This window comes from Phragmites australis, chromosome 10 (genome assembly GCF_958298935.1).
Source record: "Phragmites australis chromosome 10, lpPhrAust1.1, whole genome shotgun sequence".
NCBI lineage: Eukaryota > Viridiplantae > Streptophyta > Magnoliopsida > Poales > Poaceae > Phragmites > Phragmites australis.
The window spans coordinates 32,651,066-32,663,798 of record NC_084930.1 but is presented as its reverse complement, the minus strand read 5'-3'; the positions used below and the strand labels follow the sequence as shown (position 1 = coordinate 32,663,798).

General features: G+C 42.4%; 1 protein-coding gene across 1 annotated transcript; it reads left to right on the top strand.

The window, feature by feature from the left end:
* The first annotated feature begins 6,247 nt into the window (after positions 1-6,247).
* Positions 6,248-7,285, top strand: LOC133930264 (ethylene-responsive transcription factor CRF1-like). Its single transcript, XM_062376910.1, has one exon. It carries the CDS (start codon positions 6,248-6,250, stop codon positions 7,283-7,285), a length of 1,038 nt encoding a protein of 345 aa, XP_062232894.1.
* The last annotated feature ends 5,448 nt before the right edge of the window (positions 7,286-12,733 follow it).

The following is a 12,733-nucleotide window of genomic DNA, read 5'->3' as shown; positions in this document are numbered from 1 at the left end:
AGTTCACCAAAAAATCATCGTAAATAACTCAGCATCTTTCTGACGTACTCCGTGACGGACATATTGCCTTTTGTGTTTGAATATGTTTAGAGATAAACTCGGTTTTGTATCCATGCATTACTTTATGTGATCAAAATCATCTGTATGAGGTGTAATCTGTTTGTAACTTTAGTTGTGGTTCGGCAGCTCATATATATACATCCACACAGCCTCGAGAGAGGTGACAATGTTTCATAATATGGTATTAGAGCCTCTCCTCTAAATTTTATCGACTCCATCTTCAATTTCGTGGGTTTTCACCCGCTGACTATTTTTCCTCGGTCGTTCGCATCCTCCTGGTGCAGGGTGACTTGGTCTAGACTACTCTAGATAGTTGAATTTTGTTCGAATTCAAATTGAATTAAAACAAGAATATCACATGAAATGATAAAAATATATATAAATAGAGCATTACAAAGGAACTTACTTTTTCATCATATAACCTAGGGCTAAGAATAATTTTAAAAATTAGTCCATCACATAAGAAGAATATTAGTGATTTTTTCTAGATTTTTGGGAATTTATTTGAGGCACTAACAATTGTTACAAGTTATAAAAATAACTTTTTTTAGAGAATTTTAGTTTAACATATACAAATAATTTTTCAGTGAATCTAATTAAAATGGGTTGCATATGGATTATGGAACAAGTAAAAAAAGTTCTAAATTTTTTAAAGTAATAGAATATCACCGTTTTGAAGAAGAGGGAAAGCAAAATTGAACGCACCGCTGTTACTATTTATGCACGACATTGTTTTCACCACACGGTGTGCCGAATATGGCACTGTAGCCTATTTTCGGCACATCATATATTGAATACGGTTAAAATTCGGTACGCGGTGTGCTGAATATGGCTGGGCCCACGTATTTTCGGGGTACGGTGTACTGAAAGTCAATTTTCGGTAAATAAGGTGCCGAATACGAATGCTAAAATTGTAAATACGATAATATATTATCTATTTCGATAAATACAGTCACGTATGTTGTCTAATTTTGGATTTTCCCCGTATACTGTCTAGTTCTGTATTTTTCGAAATATAAAAAAAATCGCGAGGTGTTCGCGACGAAGCTATTAGGTTGCTGGGCCGGGCGTGTTGGTCGCCGAGTTTGTAAGAGCAGCGTGTGTCGTGGTGGTGCTCTCGGCTGGGCTGTGAAGTGTGAGGCGCTCCGTGTGCAGATGGGCCCCTTTTGCCGCCGATCCGAGTGGTTTTCCCTCGTGCTATCGGGCCAAATTCCGCCACGGCCTACGGGCGCGCGCGCGTTAGGCACACGGAGCATTGAAACTTGAACGCACCGTGGCAGCTTTTCCGGAGCTGCAACAACCACCGCAGCCCGCTTCCGGCGGCGGCGGCAGCCGTGACTGTGAGCCTGTGACTCGAACGAAATCGGGAACGGTTCGCCGCGGCTCATGGCTCTTACAAACCTGACTACTTCCTCCCCAGTGATCTCTGTTGTAATCGCAGGCCGTGGTCAATGGCGAGTTCGTGCGTTTCGCTAACCTGAACCAGGGTCCAAGAACTTGCGAGTAATTTTCACGAGGTGCACAAAATGCCACCACAACTCTCTCGTTGAGATACATGAATCGACTACACACCGTTCGAGACGTTCGTCACTTCCCAGATACTTGCCGTACCTGTACCAGTCACGATATCTTGTTTGACAGAGTTTCTTTAAGAATTTTCAGAGCCAGTTATATTTAGCTTAAGAAATTTTTAGAGCTCATTTATAAACACACCAAGAGTCTTTAGCTAAAATATTTTTTAAAAAAATTAAAAATATGCATTTAAATTATTTTATTTTATTTTATACTACTAACTCTAAATTTTACAGGGATTAGGAGCTATAGTTTGCCAACAGATCTTAGATTATGATTAGGCGCCGTCTTTTGCTTAATCTAGTGGCAACTGGCCGGGGGCAGCCAAGTCAGTCAAGTTTCGTCTGTTCCTTTCGGGGGAAAAAAAATAGAGTCAAGCTTCGTCCGTTTCCCCGGACCGGCCGCCACTTCGCACGCGCATCATCACGGCGCGCGGCCGTGGAGCCGATCGCGCGGGACAGCGTAGCAACAGCGCGCCTATCCCATGGCTTGTCCGTTGCGTTGGCCGCTCCTGCCTGCCGGGCCGCCGGCTCGTTTCGTCCGGTACCGCCGCGCCCCGCGGCTCGGCATCTTCGGAGCTCGTCGTCGCGTCGGCTGGTGCCGACGACGCTTGCCGTGGTGCCTTTTTTTTAATAAAAGCAAAGTGGTAGCAGTTCTGCCTTCCAATTAAGAGGAGGAATAGAATTAAATGTATAAGAGGTCGGAGTAAGCTCTGCAATCGTTCCATATTCCATGTCCAAAATTATAGGCCTATCATAAATAAAAATCATTGTACACCGCCTCAAAATATCGTAAAGTCTTTTTTTTTTGCTCAATGTCAGATTTTCGTTTTGAAATATATGTCGATTATGTTTTTTTGATGTTCCACATAATGTGGTGCCTGCCGCGCTTTGTTTGTTGCGTTGTCCGGGGTGCGTCGACTGTGCGAGCCCTGGATACGGGAGGGGACTTGAGATTGGCTGCAATTTACTCACTTGGATCACGGTGGTACTGTACTTGTTATTGTCCAGCTGCGTAGTGCGGTAGGCTTCGTATAGAAATTGACTCCAGTTGAAACATGTGCTTTGCGCCTACTTAATCTAACTTTTGTGCTAATGCACCGCTCTTAGTAATTTCAGCCCTGATCCAACTCATCAAACGAAGTGATAAAAGAGTTTCTATTCGCCAAAAAAAAGGATGAAAGAGTTTCCAATGCGCATAAACGATGGATTCTGCATTCCAATGGCCTCTTTGGGACACAACTTGTTTTTTTTTTGTCATGGACTCTGCTGCAGAAATACATGTGACACAAAAAGGTTCCAAAATTCAGAGGATATCATACGCACAATGAATTCATCTTTTAATGAATTTACGTGAGTTCGTGAAGTCTACGCCGAATCAGCTTATGATCTTTCCCTGCTGAGCTTGAACGTCGACATACCCGTACCCGACAAGTCCTGCGCATATAAACGAGAGAAAAATCCAAAGGTGGCTGGCCACGTCAGTTCTAAATTATAGGTAGCAATAACAAGGGCCGGTCCGGAGGAGGGGTCTAGCGGTGCGACCACGTCGAGTCCCTAAAATCCAAAGACTCCTATATGTATATGTATATTATGTATATCGGTTTAAAAACAAACTGAAAAAAATTAGATCTGAACGATTTATATTTAATAATAAAATCTTATTTTTAATTTCGCTCTGAACCACCAAAATATCAGGGTCGGACCTGGCAACAACCACAAATATATGACACAGAAATTCAATGAGCTTCTCTCTTTTTTTTCTAAAGAGATGAACAAAAGCAATTTTTTGTCGTCTCTGTGTGCGTACACCTCTACGTCTCAGCAAGAGACAAGACTGGAACATCCTTGGGTCCGATCTGTGCGTACTTAGCCGGCTAATCATCATCCCGATATTTGTGGTTATATGAGTAAACATATGCTGTGATCAATTATTGGTTTCTACCTGTTCTGTCATGATCTCTACAAAGTGCTGATTCCTCATTTGGACTCTGGCCATTCTAATTCATCGTAAAAAAAGAGTAATTTTTATTATTTTCTACATTGCACATATGTTTTTTTAAAGAAAACATGTTTTACCAACATGTACAAGTATAAGATTTTTGAGATTTTTCAAAAGTATACAGAACACAAATTTATGAGTTCCGTATGAACCTCTGAGTAGAAAATCAAGGGGAGGGGGAGGAGCATCGTGTTTCCGGAAAAGATTACCTCAATATAAAATAGTGTCGAGGCATTGAATTGGTGCAAGTACCAGCTCCAAAATCCTATAACACAAAAATATTCTGCTCAAAAATACTTTTTATAATATACAAAATTTTGAATTCCTTAACTTAATCTTCCGTGAAACCTTTATTCTATTACTTATGCGTGTTTAACTTGTACTTAAAAAAATCTAGCTCTTCGTATTTCCAACATTCCAGAAAATATTTCAAGTATGCATGTCACATTTCGCAACATCGCTTCTTTGAGAATTAAGAATTCAAATGTCACATGCATACGACAGCTCGCTTTACAAAAGTATACATAACATGAAAACCTCCTGGACCCGGATGTCACTTGCGCTAGTAGTCACAATGCCTAATTTGTAGTTAGTTCTGATTTATTAAACTGAATGTACAAATTAAGTAAATAGTAAATTATAGGTAGCAACAATTACAAATCTATGACAGAAATTCAATGAGCTTCCCCTATTTTTCCAAAGAGATGGCTAAAAGCAATTTTTTGTTGTCTCGGTGCGTACACGAGAAAATCAGCACTATCTACTGGTCACTGTGTCTCATCAAATGTAGTGCCTTGCTGTGAGAGACAAGACTGGAACATCCTTTGGTCCGATCTGTGCGCACTTAGCTAATCATCATTCTGATATCTGAGTAAACATAGGCTGTGATCGATTATTGATTTCTATTCCCTGTTCTGTCTTGATCTCTACAATGTGTCAATTCCTCGTTTAGACTTTTGGCCGTTCTAGTTCACCGTACAAAAAAAGAAAGATTTTTTTTGTTTTTCTACAGTGCACATGTGTGTTTTTTAAAGAAAAGAGTGTTTTACCAACATGTACAAGTACAAGTTTTTCGAGATTTTTCCAAAGTAGACAAAAATACAAACTTACAAGTTCCGTACGAATCTCCGAGTAGAAAATCGAGGGGCGGGAGGGGGGGTAGCATCGTGTTTCCGGAAAAAATACCTAAATATAAAGGAGTGCCGATCCATTGAATTGGTGCAAGCGCCAACTCTAAAATCCTAGAACACAAAATATTATACTCAAAAATACTTTTTAGAATATACAAAATTTTGAGTTCCTTAACTTAATTTTCCATGAAAATTTTAATCTATTACTTCCATGAAAAATATCTAGTATGTGCGTCAGACTTATATTTTAAAAAAATATCTAGCTCTTCATATTTCCAGCATTCCAAAAAATATTTCAAGTATGCACGTCACATTTCTCGTCACTTCTTTTTTGAGAATTAAGAATTCAAATGTCACATGCATACGGCAGTTCGCTTTACAAAAGTATATAAAACATTGTGAAGAAAGTACACGAGTACATAGAAATGCTGAGCTATAAATTAGCTTAACCCAATTGTTTTACCGCTCAAGCTACATGGAAACCTCCTGGGCCTAGTGACGGATCTAGTATTTTTAATTTAGATGCACATATCTATTATATGTGTAACCACGTGCATCCGTCTCTCTTATGTCCGCGCCGCCGTCGTGTCTTGCCTAGCTCGAGCACACACTACCGTCGCCGCTACCCTCTAGGCTTGAGCCTTCACCCGCGCCACTGCGACCCCCACCTCACTCGCAACCACACCACCGCAGCCCTACATCCCGTGAACACAATCGTCACGTAGTCACACACACGATCTCAACCTCTCAGGAATCGACACACTCACGCACACGGTCATCACTTATGTCTCGAGGGCGCTTAGACCGTTATGTATGGCCACATGAGTAGTGAGTCATGAGCTGTGGCCGCATCAACACCCATAAGGTCGTGGCGATATGGGCTTGAGTCGTTGCAGACCGCAATCATCAAGTACACTTACAGAACATGACACAAGCTAATTGTTTGTAGTTGCAACAAAAACACGGACATTGAACGTAGTAACATCAAGCATACACCCATAGTATGAAAATATCGATGTGTCATTAGAGCACCGCTGAATGAATGTCAAGAGCGTGCAGTAGTTTGATTTCATATGATATCTAAAAATAAGTATAAAATTATCCGCTAATTTTCTTCTTAATTTATTATAAGTGGGCCTAACGCTATTAAATATGAGATTTTCTTGAAAAACTGGTTTGAACGCTAAAGAACAATAATGTGTCACGAGTTTCTTCCCAACTCAAAATGTGTATTCGAAACGTCAAACAATATCAGGCAGATTTTGCGAGCAGAGGAATATGTGGCATAAATGGCAATGTATTAAAGAAGAGATAGCCTATGTAAACAAATTGTTAATGGTTGGTGTTTGCCAAATTAAACTGCAGATCCTAAAGTTTCCCTACAAAATCTCTATGCGTTGCGTTCTCTCTCTCTCGAGTCTCAACTACCCTCCCCTATATTTCTAACGGAGAAACGATCTGTTCTCCTCATCGCCCCACGAGTAATGGAAGCTATCGTGCACAAGCCGGCGGCGAGGCAGCAGACGATCAAGAAGGAGCCCGAGCCGGGCACGGTTATCGTGCACAAGCCGGCGGCGAGGCAGCAGAGGATCAAGAAGGAGCCCGAGGCTGGCACGGTGCGCAGGCTTGTTCGTGTCTTTTGCGACGACTGTGACGCCACGGACTCTTCCGGCGACGAGGCCATCGGCGACCACGCGCCACGGGGAGTCCGCCTGTTTGTCAGGGAAATACGCCTCGATCAGCCTGCCTGTTGCAAAGGCTTGTCGTCGTCCGCAGCTCCGGCTCCGGCTCCCGCCGGGAAAGCTGGCGGTGTCAAAAGGAAAGCGATGGGAGCAGCGTCGGTAATGGCGGCTGGCGCGACGGGCACGGCGGAGCGGAGGTTCCGCGGCGTGCGGAGGCGGCCGTGGGGGAAGTACGCGGCGGAGATCCGCGACCCGCAGAAGGGCCAGCGGTTGTGGCTGGGCACCTTCGACACCGCCGAGGAGGCCGCCAGGGAATACGACAGCTTCGCTCGCCGCCTCCGCGGGCCCTCGGCGACGACCAACTTCCCCGCGCCACCGTCGACACCTCCCGCCGTTCCTGCCGTGCCCAACTGCGTGACCGACCTCTCTTCCGCTGAAGAATCCAGCGACGAGTCCCAGCACTTGGGCTCGCCGCTCTCCGTACTCCGCACAATGCCGGGCGAGACGGCAGCCGACCCTGTGCCGCTCATACCCACGGACGCCGCTGATGCTACAAGACAGAAGCCCTCCTCCGGTACGTCATGCGGCAGCGGCCTCTGCCCGTTCTTTGCCGACGTGCTCCTCCCGCACGACGAGGACGTGTTCTTCCCCGTGGTCTCCTTCGCCGAGCCTGCGCCCGGCGCACTGTTCGACGACCTCACCATGCCGCAGCTCGACTACGTCGCCAGCTCGTCCACGCTCGACCTCGGCGACCTCCCGATGTGGCCGGGCGTGGACGGCTGCTGCTTCAGCGACATCGGCGACGACCTCTTCGCCGCCGATCCTGTTCCGGCACTGTGACGACGGATCGTTCATTTCCGCGACCGGAAAAATCTTGGCCTTTGCCGAGGAGCTAACCTTGTATGTACGCAGCCAAATTACCTATTCTTTTCCTAAGAAGACTTCTTGCGTCGTTAAGTGTGATTAAGTGAGTATTGCGAGTACATTTAGGCAGGATTAAAATTTTAGTCAAATTTTATGAATTTTAAGAATTTCGGAGGGAAATAAAATATTTAATTTCGAAATTTTCTTTTATTAATATATAAAATCCACGTAGCTGAGGGGAAAGAATAATCAAAATTTTGCGAATTTCGATTTTTTTACCCGTGAAAAAAATACGTAGAGCGAAATTGAGATCATCATACAGTAAGCCGGATTCGGTTCAGAAAATTTATCCACTGCATGCGTGTGCATGTTCTTCTGCTTCGTCGGAAAACGCAAACGCAGTTCGCTCTTCGCCGCGGTGTCTTCTTCCGGCCGACGCGCCTTCACCGGCGGCCGATGAATCGAAACGCCGTGAGCAGTAAGGGGCGGATCCAAAGGGTGGCACGGGTGGAGCATAGACCACCTAATATTTTGCTGTGGCCTAAGATCCATCGACGGATCCACCTATTTTCGTTCGGCCCATTGATCCATCTCTAGAGTCTGACTGTAGCGCCACCCACTCGTCCAGTCCTGGCACCGCCGGCCATCCACAATATGCTCCGCTCCGGAGTCCTGTCCCGCCCCCGCCGTCCGTTGTTAGCAGTCTGCTCCCAGTCCCTGTCGTCCGCTGTCCGCAGTCTGCTCCGGAGTCCTGTCTCGCCCAGTCCCGGCCCCACCGTCCGATCGTCCGCTATCAGCACTCAGCAGTCCGCTTCGGGCTCGGCGCTCGACGCTCACCATTGCCATCCGGCGTCCGCCCGTGGCCCGTGCCTACCGAGTACCCGCGGACTGGCTCGTCCGGCGTTCGCAGAGGCGCAGACCGTAGTTCGCTCCGCCGCACCTCGGCCAGTACGTCGCTCGGCGCTCGCGGCTCGCTGTTGCCGTCCGGACCGGCATCCGCCCGTGCGGCCATGCCCACCGACTCACCGAGGTGCGTGCTCCTGCCGTTGCCGTTTACTTCCCCCATTCCCCGCCAAGGCGTCGGCCGCCGAGTCTCTCCCTCGCCGCTAGATGGAGATTCCAAAAGCAGAGTGGTACCCTCACTAATCCACTTGCTCTGCTAAAGGAGTAGCTAGTGACACCAGCTGATTAGTCTATTGTAGCATTGCATGATTAAGCTTCCACTTTGTTTGACATTTCTTAAGGATTTATAGGATCACCTCTGTTGTTTTTGCTTAATTTGTGTAACAACCATCACAATTGAATCATTGAATGGAGCAGGGTGCAGGAGTTTAGGAAATACGAAATGCCCACCTGAGTTTGTGGATGTTGAAGTGGTCTCGAAGATATCCTGGGTAAAGCTCCATCTCATACTTCACTTGATCACTCTGAATCTATCATTTTTTTTAAAAAAAAAGCATGATTTACATAACCATCAATTTGTGTCTGAATCTGATAAATTGAGTATTTTTATTGTAGAATTGTTACAATATGAAGAGGAATGGAGACATTGCATCTCTTTTTTCGGAAACATAGAGCAAAGAAGATTGCCTCTTCTTCATCTCATTCGGTTGGGGCTGTGGCAGAAGAGCAAACTCAAGAACAAGAAGGCATGCCAGAGCAAGAGAGAGTAATTGAAGAAATTGTGAATCTGGTGTCATCTTCTCCACCATCTGTTTCACTTGAAGATGTCTCACCACCGCCACCGATTATGATATTAATTGCCTTCCACATGATCCCGGGGAAAGGCTACCTATCGTAAGTTATCCTATCAATGATCAAGATGCAATTCGAAGAGCATATAGCCTTAAAGGTCCATTCCAACCTTATGCGCATGCTTTTGCAAAAAGAAAAATTGAAAATAGAGATCGGCAATTCACTCCTTTATGGTTTCATAAATATCATTGGCTTGAATATAGTATCAAGAAGGAATATGTATTTTGCTTTGTATGCTACTTGTTCAAAAACGAAAAAAGTAAGGGCAAGTGGACTGATGCATTTTTTAAAGTTGGTTGGAGAAATTGGAATAGAGGAGAGGAAGCACTTAATAAACATGTGGGTAGTGTAACAAGTGTGCACAATGTAGCTCAAGAGAGATATAACTTATTTGTTAATCCTAGTGCGGCAATTGATAATCAAATTGTGAAGCTGAATAATGAGGATCTACATCTTTACAAGATCATATTGACTTATTCACTTAGATGCTTGAAGTTTTTTTTGCATCAAGGATTAGCATTCTGTGGACATGATGAAAATGAAGAGTCTAAGTAATAGAGGAAACTTTCTTTAACTTTTGAATTGGCTTGCAGCAAATAGTGAAGAGGTGAATAAATATGTTTTGAAGAATGCTCCAGGTAATTGCACCTTAACTTGCCCAGAGATACAAAAGCAAATTATTTAATGTTGTGTCATACAAACTAGAAAGCAAATTATTGAAGAACTTGGTGATGAGCATTATACTATTCTAGCTTATGAGTCTAGTGATGTATCACATAAAGAATAACTAGGTCTTTGCTTACATTATGTTGATAGACTGGGAAGGCCATGTGAGCACTTTCTTGGAGTTGTTCATGTAGATGATACTACTTCTTTATCACTTAAGGAAGCAATTCAAGCTTTACTTGTTAGTCACCATTTGACTATAACTCAAATCCGTGATCAAGTGTATGATGGAGTTAGCAACATGAAAGGAGAGATTAAAGGGCTAAAAACATTGATAATGAAAGAGTCACCGTCTGTTTATTATGTCCATTGTTTTGTACATCAACTTCAACCAGTTCTTGTTGCTGTTGCCAAGGGAAATGATAATTGTGTGTGGTTTTTTATCAAGTATTTCTCTTGTTGAGTATTATTGGAGTTTCTTGTAAGCGTCATGACATGCTTCGAAATGTTAGACTTCATAATTTCTTGAAAGCACTTGAATGTGGTGAACTAGAAACTGGGAGTGGATTAAATCAAGAGATGGGGTTAGCTAGGCCTGGTGAGACTTGATGGGGCTCTCATTACAAAACTGTAGTTAACATTATTGCTATGTATCACATAATCTGTGAGGTACTCATAACTCTTGGAGAAGATACTTCACAAATGGGTGATTGACCGAAAATACATACTATGGTTGGAGTGTTTGAGTCACTTGATGCTTGTCATTTCTTGGATACACAAATAATTTGTCCTAGTGTTTGCAAAGAAGAGATAAAGATATTCTTAATACAATGTCACTTGTTAGTTTGGCAAAGAGTAGAATGCAACAATTGAGGTCTGATGGGTGGGATGCATTCATTCAAAGGGTCACTTTGTTTTGTAACAAACATGGTATTGAAGTTCCTGCAATGGAGGGTAATTATGTGCCTTATTGAAGATCAACACGGTTTGCTCGAAACTAAACAAATGATGACCGCTTTAGAAGAGAAGTATATATTGGAGTCATTGATCAAATAAATCAAGAGCTTGACAATCGGTTTAATGAGGTTTATATGGAGTTGCTTTCTTGTATGTCGGCCTTGAATTTTGCCGACTCATTTGCCTCTTTTGATGCAGACAAGGTACATACACTTGCTGAGTTTTACCCTAATGATATTTCAAGCACTGACGTGATAAGACTTGAAATGCAACTTGATAACTATATTGATGATATGAGGAGAGATGATAGCTTCAAAGGCATAGACAACCTTGTGGACCTCTCAATTAAGCTTGTTGAAACAAAGAAACATAAAATCTGCAAGTATTTAAAAGGTATTTTCTGCAATGAGTTTAGTTAAGAGTAAATTGAGAAATAGGATGGGTGATAGTCTTTTGGATGATTGTCTAGTCACATTTATTGAGCGAGATATTTTCTTCAAAGTGAATGAAGATGATATAATCGAGACTTTCATGATCATTAGAAGGCGTAAGACCAACAAGAATTAGTATTGTAATCTTCTTTGAGACTTGTACCGTGTTTTTTATAGTCTTTAGATGGATGATAGTCTTTTAAACGCAAATTTCAGACTTGTATGTTGGTAAAATTTTAGACTTATACTGTGTTTTTGATAAAATTCTATACTTATATATTGGCACGTTATATTTATGGTATTAAAAAAATTATATTAATTTGGTCCACCCTTATCTAAAAGCCTGGATCCGCCAGTAAGCAGTAGTAGCACTGTACCAGTACGGTCGGTGGCGCTTTCATCAGGGCTAGTTGAACCGGTGCAATTTGAGCTCATGGCACTCGACACGCGCAGGCCTTGAGCTTGGAGTTTTTGAGTCCTCGAACGTGTCTTGCTTGCTGCTCGGGTCTGCATGGCTGACCCCAGGTTAGCTTGACAGGCCCAATACTGAAGCATGGCCTTAGTTTCAGCGATCGTGGCCTTCAAGCTTAAGCTTATGGGTTAATCGTTTCCCATTAACAGTTGCCTGCTTTTTTTACCTTGAAGAGTCTCCCATTGCGGTCGTTAGATTTCTCTAGACATTGATGGATTAATTGTACTATTGTTTGACTACACGTTGACATAGTGTATGAGAAATTTAACTTATGCTTAAGAAAAAAGATAAACCACCTTTTTATCTATATCTATCAAGATACGCTCAAATATATTAATACACCTATATCTATATCTATATTTTTATACTCCTATAAAATAAACGAGTTATGGTACATCTAAACAATCTCCATTACACGTCTTACCTGATCAAACGATCTAGATCAACCTCCAATCAATTTAAAAACCTGCAAGTAGTTAATGTTATTAGTATTAAAAAGTACCAATACACCATCATTTTCTTTTATCTATAATTAATCTATATCTTTTATAATAATTAGATATAAAATACAAGAGTTATACAGAAGCTTTTGACATCTACTGTCCACGAGTCTTAATCACATGATTCAAAGTCATACTTGGACCCTACTAATTATGAAATGTAATCAAATTCCTTGATCCTCTCTCCTAAGCAACAACTAATCGCCTCCTATGCCTCGCATGGTCGGTCACATCCAACTTAGAGCTCGCTTTATCATGCTACGTGTCGGTTAGCTTGATCTTCTATTCTTTTCTTTCTGTGTCATTTCCTTTCTCTTTGCAAAGATGGATATGTTTTTGCTATATTAAGTTGAGAAGCTTGAGGGATGCACCATCAACTTTTTTGTTTTTAAATTATTATTTTTTCTATGAAATTTTTTAGCCCGTCATAATACTATTGATTTCACATATGTAACATGTGTGATTGCTAGTATAGATAGACAACCGCTATTGTTAATGCAAAATAATCCTACGCTACTTGATCTCATGCATGTTACTCCATGTCTCCTGTCCTCACTTTTTTGCCGCTCTTGCTGGTGTCGTGTAAATAGTTAATTTTGATAAGTATTTCAGATTTATTTTATTTTATTTTGCATTTCCTTGA

Bases quoted from the DNA above. Each gene is read 5' to 3' on its own strand.
- LOC133930264 (XM_062376910.1), top strand. From the start codon at position 6,248: ATGGAAGCTATCGTGCACAAGCCGGCGGCGAGGCAGCAGACGATCAAG.